The following is a 19,438-nucleotide window of genomic DNA, read 5'->3' as shown; positions in this document are numbered from 1 at the left end:
CTGCTGCCAAGGCTGCTTTTGAACCATCCTTGTCTAATGCTTTCTAGAGGTTTGTATCCGAGGTTCTGTTCACACACTCAGCACAATGGGTGTTTCTTGGGAAGTCTCCGTCTAATATGAGAACATCCTCACATTCCCACAAGCTAAGATGGCACAGAGTGGGTATCACTAGGAAAATCACCTAACCTTTCTGAATCTCAGGTTCCATGTCCGTAAAATAAGAGGGTAGACGGGCTGTCTTCCACAGGTCCTCTCGGCTCCATAAGGCTATCTTGTCGGGCTGTTTCTTGCTTCCTTACACAAGCTTTCTAATATAATCATAATAATTAACACATAGCAAGCAATTAATATATGCCGATCACTGTGCTAAGCGCTCTATGTTGATTATCTCACTCAATCCTCACATTAACTGTCAGGTGGTGTGCAGAAAAGAGTTACCCCAGCAGGCAGGAGACTGCTAACCTCAGAAAGGCCTGCTTGCAAGGCTGGCTTTCGGCTGGTGTCTGGGAACTTGGATTTGGAGTGTTCCCACCATTCCCTAACTGATAAGAGTGGCTCACTGTGCCTACGCTATGTGTACAAACAATGTGGTTTATGCTGAGCGCCTGCCGCCCTGCTGGGGGTGTGCGATTGTGATTCATGCGCTCCAGAGGGAGCCTGGGTGACCCGCCCCAGATAAAAACCTTGGGCACTGAGTCTCTAATGAGCTTCTCTGGTACATTTCACATGCGTTGCTATAATTCAAAACTGGAGGAATTAAGCATGTCTGAGGGACTCCATTGGGAAAGGTCTCTTGCACCCAGTTTCCTCCAGACTTCACGCCATGTGCCTTTTCACTTTGAATTTGCTTTGTGTCCTTTCACTGTAATAAATCGTAAGTGCAAATACAGCTGTGAATCCTCCTAGTGAAACCAGGCGTGGTGCGGGGAATCCTGGACACAGGCAGATACTATTACTCTTGTTCTACGTATAAAGAAACTGAAGCTTAAAAGGAACTAACGTGCCAAAGATCACATGGCAGATAGATGACATAACCTGGATCCTGACACTGTGCTCCAGCTCCAAACTCTTAAACTCTTGGCTGTACATACTCTTCCCCCATTCATTACTGCATCTTTACATCAAATGTTCTAGAAAACAAATAATTTGCAGAATTCACAGAATAGTCACTTTCACCAAAAACAGCTCTACTATGCCCTTCCATCCCCATAGTTTTCAAAATGAACTTTCAGGGAAACTAGGAAAGCTGGGACCAAAGCTGGACTGCTCCAGGAAAACGTCTGGACTATATTAACTATTCATAGCCTTTTAGTTAAAGAATTTGCCGAGTTGTGTTTTATTTTTGATTTGTTTATTTAGAGCAAAAAAAAAAAAAAGCCTCAATTTTTATCTGTCTGGACGAGTTGCTGTAATGTTGAGACTAATAAGTCACCCACCATTAGGGAAGCAGGGAATACACTTTCTGCTGAGATGCTTCATTTTTAATTTCAAAAAGAAACAGAGTAGCAAGAAAAAATTTATTGGAGAATGGCTCTATGAACCTAGAATATAGATTTTTCTTACATAGACTGAAAAACCACAACCTATAAATTCAACTGCATTAAAAATACACTTCTAGGGGCTCCTGGGTGGCTCAGTTGACTAAGTGTTGGACTCCTGACTTCAGCTCAAGTCATGATCTCACGTTCGTGGGATCAAAGCCCACATCAGGCCCTGAGCTGGCAGCACAGAGTCGACTTGGGATTCTCTCTCTCCCTCTCTCTCTCTGCCCCTGCCCAGTGCGTGGACCTGTGCCCATGCACGTTCTCTCTCTCTCAAAATAAGCAAACGGTAAAAAAAATTTTTCAATAAAATAGAATCTTCAAAAAGAGAGAGAGAGAGAGAAGAAAGAAAGAATGAATGAATGAAGGAACAAACTTGACCACAGTGTGAAGAAGTGAAAGGCTGCTTAAAAATGATGAAAACCTTAGTGGAGTCTGTAAGACTAAAGGGGAAAAGAACTGTACATAAGCACCGCACTCCAGCTGATAAAGTCACTCCTACAAGGGTACAGGTTAACAATTCTGAAACGACTATCCATGTATTTTGGAATGAACAATTAAGTAAATGGACAGAGGATGGCTGGGGGCCTGTTTCTCATGACTGGCATGGGAGATTACTGACAAGCAAAGGGTGGAGCCACAACGACACTTGTGGTAATGACTTAGAGTAGATGTTAAACATGAACTCCCGTTCAGCTTAATATACAGATGGTTACATATACATACACTTACAGATACACACATATTCATGGATTAGTAGTATATTTCCTGTTTTGTCATATGAGTGCCTGGAAGCGATGACACCCAAGAGCAACGAGCACATCTGTAACCAGGTTTTAGTATCTGATGTCATTCTCCAATAAAAGAAACCAGGACTCCTTGGACAAATGGCTAATTCTGGGACTGGGGCAGGAAAATATACATGATGAGAGTTAAGCATCTTATAGTGCCAGAAAATAAGGAAGTACTTTGTATTTTAAAAATATACAAACAAGTGGAAACAATGATGGGGGTCATGCCAAAGGAATACATGAAACATCTGAAAGAGCTCCCAATGGTGAAAACTGGGACAATTGGAGCAACAATAAATATAGTAAAATAAAGTAGTATTGGATTATAATCCAAGGTATAAAATATATATCACACTGATACAAGCAACTAATTCAAGAAAGAAAGAAAGAAAGAAAGAAAGAAAGAAAGAAAGAAAGAAAGAAAGAACCCTCCACTGTTTAAATTCAGGCCTCATGGGGGAGCCTGGACGGCTCCGTTGGTTGAGCGCCCAACTTCAGGTCAGGTCATGATCTCACGGTTCATGGGGTCAGGCCCTGTGTCCGCCTCTGTGCTGACAGCTCAGAGCCTGGAGCCTGCTTCCGATTCTGTGTCTCCATCGCTCTCTGCCTCTCCTTTGCCTGTGCTCTGTCTCTATCTCTCAAAAATAAACAAACATTAAAAAAAATTTTTTTTAATTTAAAAATAAATAAACAAACTTAGGCTGCATATACAGACAATTTTCCAAATAGCGTAGTATAAACAGAAGGCAAAAAGAGTAAGTTTATAGTAGACAAACCTGACAAGCACTACTTCAGCCAGGTCAACATCAACAGCGATATGTCACTTTCACAGTAAGTACCGTTGATACGATGTGTGTGATGAGAATGATACTTTATCTCTAGGGTCCTCCTGGAAACCCATAAGCCCAGTCTAATCACAAGAAAGACCATCAGACAAATCCGAACTGAGGGATATTCTACAAAACACCTGACTGGTATTCCTCAACACTGTCAAAGTCATCAAAGACATCATCTGAGAAACTGTGACAGCCAAGGAGCCTGAGGAGATGCATGTAAATGTAATGTGGCGTCCTGAATGGAATCCCAGAACAGAAAAAGGACATTGGGTGAAAACTAAGGAAATCTGAGTAAAGTATGGATTCGAGTTAAGTATCAATATTGATTTGTTAATTGTAGAAAATATACCATACTAGTATAGGATGTTTTTGTAAATATTTTTAAAGTTTTTATCTATTTTTAGAGAGAGCACAAATGTGCACAAGAGTGAACACAAATGTTAAACTAAAAAAAAGAAGAAGAAGAAGAATATAGCGCTCAAACTCACAAATTGTGAGATCATGACCTGAGCTGAAACCAAGAGTCAGAGGCTTAATCAACTGAACCACCCAGGCACCCCAGAGTATAAGATGGTTTTTAATAGGGGGAAATGGGTGCAGGGTATATGGGAACTCTCTGTACTATCTTCCCAATTTTTCTGTAAGTCTAAAATTATTCTAAAACTTATTTTTAAAACTATGAAAATCTAAACACCTTTTTCCTAATTCGTGTTAATAGTGTTCATCAACATAATTGATTTTTTTACACTTACTAACTCAACAAACATTTATTGAGTGCTACTGCATACCAAGCACCCCCTCACGGTGCTCCCCCTGGAGCAGCCGGCGAAAGATGAAAATAAACAGTGACTGAGGGCGAAAGTGGTACAAGATGCGATCTGAGAAGTAGGCAGAGACCAGCCCACAAAACAGTCTAAAATAAGGAATTTATATTCTACACTCCATGCAATAGGAAGTCACTGAAGCATTTTCATCAAAGGACGGATATGAACAAAATAAGGTTTCAAAAAAATCACCTTGATATTTTATCACAGCTTTAACCATAATTGCCAAAAAGTGGTAATAACTTGAATATCCATCAACGGGTGTATGGATAGACTGTGGCCTCTGCATACACTGGAATACTACTGGTGGGCAATAAAAAAGAAGAGACTAACTGGGATGCTTAACAACCAACACAGATGAATGTCAAAGGCACTGGGTCAAGGGTGACAGGCCAGGTTTAAAGGGCTCCACACTGTACAATCCTTGTCTTACATAAACCACCTCAGGGGCGCCTGGGTGGCTCAGTCAGTTGGGCGTCCGAATTCGGCTCAGGTCACGATCTCGTGGTCCGTGAGTTCGAGCCCCACGTCGGGCTGTGCTGACAGCTCAGAGCCTGGAGCCTGTTTCAGATTCTGTGTCTCCCTCTCTCTCTCTGACCTTCCCCCATTCATGCTCTGTCTCTCTTTCTGTCTCAAAAATGAATAAACGTTAAAAAAAATTTAAAAAATAAATAAATAAATAAACCACCTCAGCAGCTGCCAGAGGGCGGTGCTGTGACTGTCTACACAGGGGCACCAGGGAACTGTGTGGCGGGGTTCTGTATTTTAATTGTGGTGGTGGCTACAGGACTACATACAGTGGCCAAACTCAACAAATTTTATACTTAAAAGGGGGAATTGTATATCAACTATACTTCAATAAACTTGGTTTAAAAAAAAAAAACCACTCTGGGGGAGGAGCCTAGATGGCTCAGCAAGTTAAGCATCTAACACTTGATTTCAGCTCAGGTTATGATCTCACGATTTGTGAGTACGAGCCCCGTGCTGATTACTTGGAGCCTGCCTGGGATTCTCTGTCTCCCTCTCTCTCTCCCCCTCTCCTGTTCATGAGCGCACACTCTCTCTCTCTCTCAAAATAAACAAATAAACTTAAAAAAAAAAAAAAGAAAAGCCTTTAAGGGCACCTGGGTGGCTCAGTTGGTTAAGCGTCTGACTTCAGCTCAGGTCATGATCTTGAGGTTCGTGAGTTCGAGCCTGGCGTCAGGCTCTGTGCTCACAGCTCGGAGCCTGAAGCCTGCTTTGGATTCGGTGTCTCCATCTCCCTCTGCCCCTCCCCTGCTCACGTTCTCTCTCTCTCTCTCTCTCTCTCTCTCTCTCTCTCTCTATTTCAAAAATAAAATAAAAAGCATTTAAAGAAATATTTTAAACAAAATAAAATAAAAGCCTTTAAAAAAACCACTCGGCTCTGCGGAAGACGAAGTGGAAGGAAGCAAAAAGCCGGGATGCAGCGAAAGTGGTGCTGAGTATGTCCAACTACCTTGGAATACTGAGTTTTAGACACCTCATGGCTGCCAAAGCAGAGACATTAGGCAAACTGTTGCCATGGGTTTGGATTCCTGTCTTCATCAGACTCCTATTCTGAACTGTTTCTGCTCTTCCCGTTGGTTTAGAGCTTGTGAACTGCACATTCCACCATCTTACGTCTTTGAGAGTGAAACTATTTCATCTCCAATGCAAGAGCATAGCTACTAGCTACAAGTGGCTATTTAAATGTCTATTAATTAAATTTTAATTAAATTAAAAATGCCATTTCTTGGTTGCCCTAGCCCCATTCCAAGTACTCAACGGTCACATTTCCATCAATATGGAAAATTCTACTGGACGGTGTTGCTCTAGAAAGTTATCTCTAAGTTTTCTTACAGTCTTAACACTCATCGATTCCAGGGATCACTTCGGAGCAGTTGCCAAGCACCACAGGTTCTTTACTACTGATCAGTGACAGGGACATCTCAAGGCGTTGTTTTATGAAGTGCATGACTCTTGTAGAAAATGTGAAAAAAAGAGTTTCATCTGCGGCGCCCGGGTGGCTCAGCCGGTTAAGCATCTGACACTCAATTTCAGCTCAGGTCACGATCTCACAGCTCATGGTTTGTGAGTTCAAGCCCCACATCGGACTGGGCACTGACAGTGCTGAGCCTGCTTGGGATTCTCTTCCCTCCCACCCCCGCCCCACCTGCACTACGCATGTGCATGGGTTCTCTCACTCTCTCTCAAAATAAATAAATAAAAACTGCAAAAAATAGATAAAAATTAACAATTCAATAAAAGAATATCATAAAGAGACTACCATCAATAAAGAAACCATCAATAAAGAACTTAATTCCATGGTACCTGGGTGGCTCAGTTGGTTGAGGGTCTGACTTCAGCTTAGGTCTTGATGTCATGGTTCATGAGTTCGAAACCCACATGGGGCTCTGTGCTGACAGTTCAGAGCCTGGAGCCTGCTTCAGATTCTGTGTCTCCCTCTCTCTCTGCCCCTACCCCGCTCATGCTCTCTCTCTCTCTTTCAAACATAAATAAACATTAAATAAGAAAAAAAAAATCTTAATTCCAAACAATTCTTTTAAAGAAAAAAAAAGTTTCACCTTTCAGGCTGGGGGTTTTCTCTGAAAAACCAAAATGCTTTAAGTTTTTAAAAAACAATTTAAAAACAATTTTTTTTTAATGTTTATTTATTTTTGAGAGAGAGAGAGCAAACAGAGGAGAGGCAGAGAAAGAGGAGACACAGAATCCGAAGCAGGCTCCAGGCTCTGAGCTGTCAGCACAGACCACAACTCTGGGTTCAAACCCACAAGCCATGAGATCATGACCTGAGCCGCAGTCAGATGCTCAACCAACTGAGCCACCCAGGTGTCCCTAAAAAACTATTTTTAAAAGAGGCAGGGTGTTTTGAAAAGTTTATTGTTCTGGCTTTCCTTTTCAAAAACACAATATGAAGAGTTTTGATTTTTTCTGTCTGAATGAAACAGTTAACAAAGCGGGTCCAGATCCCTCCCCGTTGCCACCAGAAACAACCACAAAACCCTGCTAATTCAAACTAGGTTGCACCTTTCCAAACGAATAGAAAAATATAAAAAGAAAAAGAGAAGCTCCCGCAAGGCAGTTAAATTGCCCAATTTACTTTGTTCTCCTTCTATGACAACTGCTGTTCAGATTTAATTATTTGATATTACTTCATACATCCTAATATATGTGTCAGCACCCTCTCAGCAGGCCTCTTCAATTACATCTCCATAAAGAAGGAGGGGTGGGACTACCTGGGTTTCAGTGAGAATTAAAGCATTTGCAGATTAGTAGCTTCCAAATTAGCAGGCTCAGAGGTACCATACATGACTCTGTTGTTAGTCCCCGTGAAAGCAATTAACAAGGAGGGCAACAGGAGTACACTTCTTTTTCCCTAGGAGTCTGGCGCCTCCCTTGGGGACAGCAGGCCTCCCAAGACACCGTGCTGACAGTGCAAAATGTCTCAGAAACCTTTAATCCGAATCCTGTGGCTCAAATTCTCCCTGGGGGCTATGTATCAGAGGGGACCACAGAGCAAAGCGGTGGGTGGCTCCTCCACTCATTAATCTTTATGGCAAAAAAAAAAAAAGGGATGGAGTTTTAGAAAGAAGAAACCACATCACCCCTTGATGTAATCCAGAGTTCCCTTCAGTATAATTCACCTGAGTACTGATACAGTGTGCGCTGTGCCCCAGGCAAGGGCTCAATAAATTCCTGTTGAATCAATCTGTGAATGAAAGCCTGGCCCACAGAAGGTAATCAATAAATATTTGTTGAATAAATGGAGAATCACCAAGACCCTGTCCTAGGTGATGGAGTAGGGGAAATGGGATATTTATTGTGGAATGACCGTATGACAGATTCCTACAGACCGAAGCAAAGTAGTGCAATGAACCCAACAAGATTCCTGGTGCCGGATGCCTGCATTCAAATGCCAATCTGGCCAACATAATGGGAGGCCTTGGCCAAGTCACTTGAGATCACCCAAACGGAGATCATCTTCCTCCTTTGGGGAAAAAAAGAGGTGGGGGGAGGGGGATAATATCGGATAACATCTACTTATCTTGGTTCTTTCATGAATTAGAAAAAGAAAATGTAGACAAGTCGCTTAGCACAAGGCCAGGCATTAGGAAGGCACGACATAGAAAAACGGTAAAAATCTCTTTAGTAAGTGCTAACGTTCCTGTTCCTGGAGGCTTACCACGTGCCCGTCACTGTGCCACATATTCTAAATACAAAATTCTCACGCCAACCCTACGGAGGTAGGAACGACTCGCACCTTCTCACAGGTGAGAAAACTCATGCGCTGAGGGGGAATGACCGGCTAGGGCTAAGCCGGGATTCTAGGGCTCAGCCCGGATTCGAACCCGAGCAATGCGTGCAGCGCACACTCCTACTCTGTATATAATACTTTCACTATTCTACCATCAGCAACCACTTAAAAGCTTAGTTGCAGAAACAGGCACTTTACACGCAGTCTTTTCTTTTCATCAAATCCACTCCAAAGTCCCGTGAGGCAAGGTTAAGGTCACGCAGCTGAGGCTCAGAGAAGTTGTGCGGCTCACCCAAAGTCACTAAGCCTCGAGTCCCGGGGCCTCGGGGAGCATATCCTCTCCTCACCACCCTGGTCTGGGAAAGCCTTCCCTCATCAGTCACTCGCGCTCAATCTTTGCGCTTCGGTGTCCCAAGGCCGACCCTACTACCCGGACCACCGCGGGAAATCCCGATACCCCATCCGCGATCGCCCCAACCGCCCCCAAAGGTCATCAAGGCTCCCCTCGTCCGCTCGGGTCTGACAGCTCCGGGTCAACCCTAACCTAATTCCCCAGAAGGGGCTAGAGGATAGCCTTGGCACCCCCAAGACGGACTCGGCAACGTGGGGGAGGGGAACCACGGAGGGCGCATGCCCAGAAGGCTCCATTTGGCCCCCAGCTCACCTGGGAGTCGCGGAACTCTACCACCACGTTCTCGCTGCTCCATCGCGCAGCCATCTCCGCACGCAGCCGCCCCGGCCCCAGGGCTGCGCGTTCCCACCCCCCCGAAACCTGCGTTCCCGGGCTCGGTGAGCCCCACGCAGCCCGCGAGTGAGCCCTGCCACGCCCCGTCCCCCTCTTCCGCCTGACCTCAAACCATTGGCTGACCCAAACGCAGGCTCCGCCCCCTCTCCTCGGCTCCTCCAATTGCGGCACGGCGCCTACCCCAAACAGACACGCCCCCTCCATTTCCGTCCCTCGGCTTGAGTGACCCACGCTCCCCGCAGCTGCGGGTACACGCCCCCTGTCGCAAGCTCTACCGGGAGTCGTAGTCCAAGGGTGAGCGGCGCGGGGGTAACTCGCGGAGAGCTCGCGAGTTAGGATTTGGCGAGGGCAGGCGCGTGTTGTCCTCCCTGTCTCCTCGCGGGTGTCCCCTAGTAGGGCCCCGGCGAACCAAAACCCGGCATTCGCGCAAACCAAAGATTTACCTCATCTCCTGAGGCCGCCAGTAAAGGCATTGATAAGTCCGAAGGCACGATTTTTTTTTCATAGGAAACAGCAGCGCCTACCAAAGTGACCAGGGACCCCAGGGGGTCTCCAAAGGTGAAACATTTTTCATAATCATACTAAGGTAGTTATTTGCCTTTTTCACTTTCGTTCCAGAAGCTATGTGGTATATAGTAAACAACATAAGCAGATGTGAGAATAGAGGTTTGCTCTTAAGCCAGACGTTAAAGAGATCTGCCACTCTTTGCACTAGAGTTTTTTCGTTTTAGGAAACAGGTATTTTTTACTTACAAAATGTATCAATAATAATGCACATTAATGTTCAAGTGAAATCATGAAATAATATATGTTAAATTCCTGGTTTTAATTTTTTTAATGTTGATTTATTTATTTTGAGAGAGAGAGAGAGAGAGCATGAGCAAGGGAGGGTCAGAGAGACGATCTACAGCAGGCTCCACACCTTCAGAGTAGAGCTCTACGACGCGTGGCTCTGTCTCACGAAACCATAAGATCACGACCACAGACAAAACCAAGAGTAAGATGCTTAACCAAATGAGCCATCTAGGCATCCCTTGGTTTTAACTTCTAATAGTTACTTTCAGTAGATACAGCCCACATGAAAGTTTGGTAGGGAGGGTCCTTAATAATATTTAAGAGTGTAAAGAGGTCCTGACAAAGAGTTTGAGAACCACTGTGCTGATATGGTGAGTGGTGATTAGGTGCTCCTCTTTCGTCCCACCCTCTCAAATCCCGGCTTAACTGGCTTAGCTTCAATTTCTTTACAGAAAGGAGAAATGGGGGCGCCTGGGAAGCTCGGTCGGTTAAGCATCTGACTTTGGCTCAGGTCATGATCTCACTGTCTGTGAGTTCGAGCCCCGCATTGGGCTCTGTGCTGACAGCTCAGAGCCTGGAGCCTGCTTCCGATTCTGTGTCTCCCTCTCTCTCTCTGCCCCTCCACCACTCATGCTCTGTCTGTCCCTTTCAAAAATATATTTAAAAAGATATATTTAAAAAAAAGAAAGAAAAGAAAAAATATATTTAAAAAAGAAAGAAAGGAGAAATGACCTACTTCTGTTTGGTTCTTGTAAGGAGTTAACCACAGGGCCAGGAACGTAGTCAACACTCAAGTGTAAAACTACTATTGTTGTTAATGTTATCACTATTTCTAGGTACAAGTCCCGGCATGAATAGAGATAAGAAGGATCACCTTTCCTTCTGGAGTGTTGGATATAATGGGGAAGACTGACAATATCAACAAATTAGGGTGACCAACTTGCCCAGGAATCCCTTCAGTCCAGACAAAGTGGGAGAGTTGGTCACAGTACAACAGGTACACAGTTTGGAGAATAAATAGGGTTTTTTGTTGTGTTTTTTTTTTTCCTTAACTTTATTTATTTTGAGGGAGAGGGAGAGTGAGCACATGAGGGAGGGATAGAGAGAGACAGAGAGGTAGAGAGAGAACCCCAAGCAGGCTCCATGCTCACAGCATGGAGCCCCACGCGGGGCTGAATCCCAGGAACCGCGAGATCATGACCTGAGCTGAAATCAAGAGTCAGGCATCCAACCTACTGAGCCACTCAGGCGCCCCTATTATTGTTGTTGCTGTTGTTTTTAGTGTTTACTTAGTTTTGAGAGAGAGAGAGTGAACGCACATGCGTGTGTGTGCGCGTGTGTGTGTACACACACACACACACACACACACACACGGGTAGGGGCAAAGAGAGGAGGGGACGGAGGATCTAAAGCAGGTTCCATTAGAACAGCAGAGAGCTCCATATGGGGCTTGAACACGTGAACCTCGAGATCATGGCCTGAGTCAAGGTCAGACTCTTAACCAACTGAGCCACCCAGGTGCCCCAATTTTGTTTTTTAATTTTTTTTTAATGTTTATTTTTGAGAGAGACAGAGACAGAATGCGAGTGGGTTAGGAGCAGAGAGAGAGGGAGACACAGAAGCAGAAGCAGGCTCCAGGCTCCGAGGTGTCAGCACAGAGCCCAATGCAGGCCGAAGTTATGACCAGAGCCGAAGTCAAACGCCCAACTGACTGAGCCACCCAGGTGCCCCCTGAATTTTTTTCATGCTTCTTTATTTTTAGAGAGAGAGAGAGAGAGCACACATTAGTAGAGAAGAGGCAGAGAGGGGCGCCTGGGTGGCTCAGTCGGTTAAGCGTCCGACTTCGGCTCAGGTCATGATCTCGCAGTCCGTGAGTTCAAGCCCCACGTCAGGCTCTGTGCTGACCACTCAGAGCCTAGAGCCTGTTTCAGATTCTGTGTCTACCCTCTCTCTCTGGCCCTCCCCCCATTCATGCTCTGTCTCTCTCTGTCTCAAAAATAAATAAACGTTAAAAAAAAAAAAAAAGAGAGAGAAGAGGCAGAGAGAGAGACAGGGAGAATTCCAAGCAGGCTCTGTGCTCTCAGCATGGAGCCCAAGGCGGGGCTCTAACTCACAAACCGTGAGATCAAGACTAGAGCCCAAATCAGGAGTCAAATGCTTAACCCAGTGAGCCACCCAGGCACCCCTGAATTGTGTTTTATGAGACTTGCAAGCAACGTGGCAGGAGAGGACAGCCTAAAGAAGAAAGCTGACACGGCATCCTGAACAAGGTGACGTTTAAGCTTTCCAGTATAATATTAGCGTTTCGGTAGAATACACTATTCAAAAGAAGTATTTTAGGGGCGCCTGGGTGGCGCAGTCGGTTAAGCGTCCGACTTCAGCCAGGTCACGATCTCGCGGTCCGTGAGTTCGAGCCCCGCGTCAGGCTCCGGGCTGATGGCTCGGAGCCTGGAGCCTGTTTCCGATTCTGTGTCTCCCTCTCACTCTGCCCCTCCCCCGTTCATGCTCTGTCTCTCTCTGTCCCAAAAATAAATAAACATTGAAAAAAAAAAATTTAAAAAAAAAAAAAAAGAAGTATTTTAGGGCCGGAAGTGTGAACAAAGATAAAGTGTTCCAAAGATAAAGGAATTCCCCAAAAAACACTCACGAAGCTGTGCTTCTTTCTTTTCCTTCAAAATACACATCACAATTTGCAATTCAATATTTGTTTATTTAATTTGTTCAAGCTCCGGGAAGAGAGGGACCAGATCTGTTTTGTTCAGTCTTGTATGGTGACTACACATACAGGACACTCCATATTTGTGCAAGAATGGGAAAAGCATATAAAGTCATGTCCCTAGAGTACTGTCTAGGTCAAAAGGATGCCTTCTGCGAAACTGAAACCAAAAGTAATTTCAAGGTCTTTACTTGTAACTCTTTACGCCCACAAGGGGACACAGAATCACCTTTCCTTCTCCTTAAAACCCTTTGCCTTCTTTCCTATCCGTTTATTCCTTATTCTCACACACTGTAGCCCTTAAAAAACTCCTCCAGCCCTGGCCTTCATCCTCCCGCTTTGGCCTTTCTTCTTGCTTCCCAGTTTCCTCCCAAGTCTCTATCACAGAAAAGGCCAAAGACTGCTCTGGAGAGAAGGGCCTCAGCTCACCAGGCCGGGAAGGGAAAAAAACTGCAAACAAGGTTCAAGGCCAGAGAGAAGGAAAGATAAAGAATACTTTCTCTGGGCGCCTGGGTGGCTCAGTGGGTTAAGCTTCCAGCTCTTGATTTGGGCTCAGGTTGTGACTTCACAGTTCATGAGTTAGAGCCCTTCATCCAGCTCTGGGCTGAGAGCACGGAGCCTGCTTGGGATTCTCTCTCTCCCTCTCTCTCTCTCTCTCTCTCTCTGCCCCTCCCTCACTCTCTGTCTCTCAAAATAAATAAATAAATAAATAAACTTAAAAAAAAAAAAGAGTACGTTCTAGGCATGCTCATGCCATCACGTAGGAATAAGTGAATTCACTCATCTAACGTGCCATAGTCTTGTTTATTTGCCTGTAGCTTTGGATATAGTAGGCGCTCAATAAATAGGTGCTAAATAAGTGATTAGCAAATAGTCAGGTATAGCTACAACTTAGGGTATGTGGCAGGTTGTAGCAAGAAGTACAGCTGGAAAAGCTGGAAAGGGCTGGTGAGGAAGGCCCTGCTTGGGCATTTGAATTTTATTTTGGATAAAGAGATACAGGTAGAGATAGAGATATAGGTATTCCAAAGCTTTCTGTCTATATGTAGCGTGGTAATATTTCCTACTACAACTGGTAGGATTGCCCTTGCAATTGCCCCAAGCACTTCTGCAACCCTTCTCCACGCCCGCCTCTTTAGTTCACATGTGTCTAGTTCTCAAAACCTGCTGGTCATGATTTGTAGGCGCAGAAAGTACTTTGGGTTCCAAGTCCTTGGTGCCCTCTGTTCTCTCAATGTCTTCTTTCTTAATGTGAAAAAAAGCCCCGGTAGAATTAAAAAAAAATTTTTTTTAATGTTTATTTATTTTTGAGAGTGAGTGGGTGGGAAAGAGGGATGGAGAGAGAGAGGGAGACACAGAATCCGAAGCAGGCTCCAGGCTCTGAGCTGTCAGCACAGAGCCCAACGCGGGGCTCAAACCCACAAACCATGACATCACGACCTGAGCCAAAGTGGGAGGCTTCACCGAATGAGCCCACCCAGAGAGAGGGAGCATGAGCATGAGAAACTTTCATACTGCCCCCTGGGGCCCTTCCTTTTTCTGCCTCCCATCCACACTGTCATCACAAAAAGAGTGGGGGACTCTGGAGCTAAATCTAGAGCTCTCTGGCTGCTTCTTGATTGCTGTGTGCCTTTGAGATCCGCATATGAATGTGCTGTCTGAATCAGAGACTGGGAGACGGTTGGGGGTCCCTGGTCAAGTAGATCTCAGCTTGCTGACCAGGCCACAGGGCTCTTATCACCAAGCAAGGTCTTTTCAGAAGGTCACTTGCTAGCCACACCACAGGAAGGCAGGGTACGTGGTCAACCCAGAAATCCAGGGCTTTGGCTGGCTGTTATCAGCAACTAGCCTTGTGAGTTTGAGCTCAGACCCTTTATCTTTCTAGTCCCGTGCTTCCTCTTCTGCAGAATGTGGAGTTAGCCGACCCCTCAGTCCCTTTACATCTGGGAATCTTGAAATCCTGCCCTGAGCCCCACTAGTAATTTTCCTCTCCATCCATCAACAAATATTTGTGGACGTGCACACATGCTCCTGCTCCTCGCTATGTGCATTTGGTTGCCTATTACCCTGGCTTCTCTGAGGTTTCCCTTTCAAGCAAAATAATAAAAACGTAAAGAGCTCTGAGAGGTCTGGGAGGAAATTTCTTACTGGGAGACACTTATCCTGCACCCCGCCAGAGGAGGTGCTGGGGGCTCCCTCCAAAGCCATGGTTCATGGAGACAGAGAGGAAGGAGGCCACAGGTTTCCTAAGGCTTCCCAGGAGCAGGCCCCAGCAAGCTATTTCCTTCATTTTCTGAACCTTTCAGGAACCTCCTAGACTTACATTCTTCCGGAGATGTTTGAAACTGGGGCTTTGCAGCAGTGTTATGCACTGGCATTTGCGGGCTTTGGCAACCCCAATTTTATCAACCCTTTCTCCTGACAGTTCTGGTAGGTGGGTCAGTGGTTTATTAACCCTGTTTCACAGCTGAAGGAGAGCCAGGAAGCGGCTCACCCAGGGTCAATGAGAGCATGAAGATAAAAAATAGTAACACAAGAGTCCTAAATCTAGCTGGGGCCATTTCTGCATCTGGTATCCTTGCATTGAGAGCATCCGAAATGACTTGACGCCTCCCCGGAGGCATTAACTCTAAACCAGGAACCCACAGGAGAAACTTGCAGCAAAACCCATACTGGACTCTCCATGCAACAAATGACAAAACGAAACTAATCTGAGGCTGCAGGTCTCCGTGGATGCCTGTTGTTACGCCATGAGTCACTCTCCCTAAGATGGAAAGGGTAGAGTCAAGCTACTGAATGAAGCACTTTCCCTGCTCTGTGTTTTAATATTTTAATTTAAAAGGAAATTTGTTATTTAATAAGTGCGCGAGGAGATAACAAGGGCATCGCCTGAGCAAGGCTGCTGGTCAGAGTCCCACAGGGCACCTAAGCCTAAGGTCATCTCGCTGCAGAGAGGAGAGAGAGGCTTCACTTTTGCCCTTCAAGCTCCCAGCTGTTCTGTGGTACCAGATGTGAGAGAGACTGGCCTATCATAATCACTAGACTGGAATATAAGCCTTAAGGGCAAATTCTTTTTTAAAAAATGCATTTATCTATTTTTTGTTTGTTTGTTTATTTACTTTGAGAGCGACAGAGGCAGTGCAAGTTGGGGAGGGGCAGAGAGCAAGGGAGACAGAGAATCCCAAGCAGACTTTGCTGCCAGCACAGAGCCCAATGTGGGGCTGGAACTCATGAAACTGTGAGATCATGACCAGAGCTGAAACCAAGAGTCAGACTTAACCAACTGAGCCACCCAGGCGCCCCATTCTTAATTTACAAAAAGAAATAGAGCTGTTAAAGAGATCTACTCTTTTTTCACCGTGTCGGCAAGCATACAGAGGAAATGAAATCGTCATCCAAAGAGTCCTTGATGAGCACGTTCCCTGTTAAGCCTGAAAGTTCAGCCCTGGTCCTGTGAGCTGTGTGACTTTAATGCACACGTGTATACTTTGTCTCTCTGTCTCTCTCAAGTTACATGGCTCACATACCAAAATACAAAAACGTATATAATGAAACAAATATTTGTCATCCATTCTGTCAGCCAGCTATTCAGTTCCCACTGCCCACCCCCAGGGGACAACATCATGTTGTTTCATGTTTCCATCCGGTATCTTTATGAATATAAAAACCGAGATCTTTATGTGGGAAGGGGGCAAGTTTCTTAATTTTTCAAGTCTTGGCATCTTCAATGCTCAATAATCACTGGCCGTTATTATTTTTAAAATGTTTATTTATTTGCTTTGAGAGAGAGAGAGCGAGCTGGGGGAGGCCAAAGAGAGAGGGAGAGAGAGAGAGAATCCCAAGCAGGCTCTGTGCTGCCAGCCAGCGCAGAGCGCAATGCAAGGCTTCATTCCAGGAACTGTGAGATCATGACCTGAGCAGAAATCAAGAATCAGAGGCTTAACTAAGCCACTCATGTGCCCCAGCATTTATTCTTGTTAATGATGTTGATAAATCTTCCCAGAGTCTGTGTCCCCTCAGGATATGACCCACGCTCCTGACCATGGCTCCTAGGACCCTCTTGTTTACCCCTGAGGGACCAGCTTCGTCTTTGGTTCCCATATGCTCTCATATCAGCCCTCCAGCAGCTTTTGGTTCCTTGAAGATGCCATGCTCCTAGGACTTCTAACATGCTGTTCCCTTTGCTTGGAACATTCTTGTCTTCCCGAAACACAGTTCTCCCCCTGCAACCCCATCCTCTGGCTAATCACCAGCTCATCTTTTCAGCCTTGGCTGGGAAATCTGTGTTGGTGCCCATCCCCTTCCATCAGCGCCATGTTCTTTCACTCTGACAGCACTTCATCATTCACTCATTCATTTGACAAATATTTGAGTGCTAACCACAAGCCAGGCCCTGTCCTCGGCTTATCTGTCACACTGTATTGTCACTGCTTACTTCAATATTCCAATACTTCGTACGGTAACGCACTGTAATGCACATACCATCAAATTCACCCTTTCAAATGTAGAATTCAGGGGGTTTTAGTATATTCACAAGGTTGTGCAACCATCATTTAAATCAGAACACTTTCATCCCCCCAAAAGGAAACCTGCTAGTAGTCATTCTCCATCCTCACCAACCCCCCTAGGCTCTGGCAACCCTTAACCTTTTTGTCTCGGTGGATTTGCTTAATCTGGAAATTTCACATAAGTGGAATCACACAGTATGTGGTCTTTTGTGATTAGCTTCTTTTTGTTAGTGTAATGTTTTCAAGGTTCATCCATGGTGTAGCACACATCAGCACTTTATTTCTTTTTATGGCTGAATAATAGCCCGCTGCATAGGTATACCACATTTGCTTTATCCATCCAGCAGGCGATGGACGATTGGGTTGTTTCCACTTTTTAGCTATTTTGAATGATGCTGCTGTGAACATTCATGTACAAGCTTTTCTGTGAATCTATGTTTTCATTTCTTTTGGAAGTATACATAGGAGTGGAATTGCTGGGTCCCATGGTAACTCTGTTTAATCCTTTTGAGGAACTGCCAGACTGCTTTCTAAAGCAGCTGTACCATTTTCCATCCCCACCAGCAAGGTATGAGGGTTCCAATGTCTACACATCTCACTAACACTTGTATTTGTCTTCTTTGACTCTAGCCATCCTAGTGAGTGTGAATTGGTCCTTCTGAAGCTTTGTGAGGACAAGGACTCCATCCATCTTGCTCTCTACTGTGTCCCAGAACCTAGGACAGTGCCTGGCACTTACCAGACATTCACATTTTGTCTGATATACTCAAAAAGTGTTGAATGCATAGGTAAATCAAAAGCTACTTAGATAATTACCATCTTTATTGATTGTGAGTTTAACTCCCCAGTAGAGATCTATCAAGGGATCTAGTATCTTTTTCTGCACAATACTGTACCACCCCTCCTCTGTTACCATAGTCTCTCTTCAGGGAGAAAATTGGGTTAAATGTAAGCTTTCTTTCTTTCCTTTCTTTTTTTTTTTTTAAGACTTTACTTTTAAAAAATAATGTCTACATGCAACATGGGGCTTGAACAACCCTGAGATCAAGAGTCACAATGCTCTACTGACTAAGCCAGCCAGGCACCTCAAATTTAAGCTTTCTAATTTTCCTTCAGATACTCATTTGGATCTTAGGTGTGCACAGATTCCTTATTTAGGCACTTACAGATAATTTCTTGGGTACTGGAACACCTTGTTTTTTCCTATATTCATTTCTCCAGCAGAATTCTCTACTTCCTTCTGCAGGGCTTTCTGCTCACCCGAAGCACTCCATGCTTGCAAATAAATAGTCTTCCTTTTGTTTCTTTCTAAACTGCTCACACTGGGACAGTCAAGAACTATGACAGACCAGCTCCTCTTTTGGAGGTTTTCTTTTAATATCTCTCTACACCGTCTTGGCTCCTTGATGTGGAAGTATCTCGGGACATTTAGAGCAAGGAAGTCAGGCGAGGGACTGGGTGACGCTCATAGCCAGCACCCAGCACTTGAAAAATAGTTGTTGGATGGATGGATGTGGATATGTCAGAGATAATGTTGCAAAATGCAGACTTGATCAACATACATTTATGGAGTACCCAGTGTATCCCACTATGGTGCATGTTGCAACAAAAGGTAAACAAACAGAGGACCTACCTTGGACTAGGAAGTTTCTAAAATCCCAGTCCTAGCTGTGTTATTTACTCCCTTTCTGTATCTTTTCACTCTCTATCGTACACCTAGTGATTTTCAGGATCACATTTTAGCTAAGGAATCTACCCATTGCATAAGCCCCACATAGGAAATTGTGATCTACTCTCAGCAAAATCCGGAATCAAAAGTGCCCCAGTTCGCTCCGTACCCCCAAACAGCTAAGAATCCCCCAAATGCTTAGCTTCCTGATCTTAGGGGTTCCTGTTTGGGAACCCTCCTAAAGAATGGACAGCACGTCCACCAGAGGGTGCTGTGGGGGCAAATTTGTGCCGGGAGGGAGGCTTGACCAGTGACCCTCAGAGCCAGGTAGGCGTCTTGAGTAATTTTCATTCTTCCTGGCGTTGCCTTCCCAGCCCCTTGAACCATCGCCGCCCCTCCTCCCATAGGTGGTTTCCCCTCGATAATTAGCCATTTTCGGGGACTTAAAGAGTGCTTGCTTTGAAAAGACGCCTGGCTTCTGTTCCTGATACCCCGTGGCTCGGGCCACTCGGGTCACAGGCCGGTCGGGCAGGGTGGGTGGGTGGGTGGGTGGGTGGAGACCTCCCGGGCGTCAGCGGCCCGGCGCCGCAGGGGCCGCGAAGGGGTTAACCCGGCGGGGGGGAGGGGAGGGGGCGCGGGCCGCGCCTGCGCTCTGCCGCCCTCCATTGTCTCCACGGCGGCGAGGAGCGCCGGCGAGCGCAGCCCGGGACCGAGCGGGGCGGAGCGGCTGGCGGGGC

General features: G+C 45.4%; 1 protein-coding gene across 1 annotated transcript in view; it reads right to left on the bottom strand.

Annotated features, from left to right (window-relative positions):
- Positions 1-9,049, bottom strand: part of WDR59 (WD repeat domain 59) — an 85,091-nt gene extending 76,042 nt beyond the window's left edge. Inside the window, 1 exon segment of the mRNA XM_030299723.1 lies at positions 8,933-9,049. Within this exon segment, the coding sequence (XP_030155583.1) occupies positions 8,933-8,986 (54 nt within the window). The 5' untranslated portion in view covers positions 8,987-9,049.
- Positions 9,050-19,438: the final 10,389 nt, after the last annotated feature.

The sequence above is a fragment of the Lynx canadensis genome, chromosome E2, assembly GCF_007474595.2.
Source record: "Lynx canadensis isolate LIC74 chromosome E2, mLynCan4.pri.v2, whole genome shotgun sequence".
Taxonomy (NCBI): Eukaryota; Metazoa; Chordata; class Mammalia; order Carnivora; family Felidae; genus Lynx; species Lynx canadensis.
The sequence above is the reverse complement of the archived record's forward strand: the minus strand, read 5'-3'. Positions and strand labels throughout refer to the sequence as shown.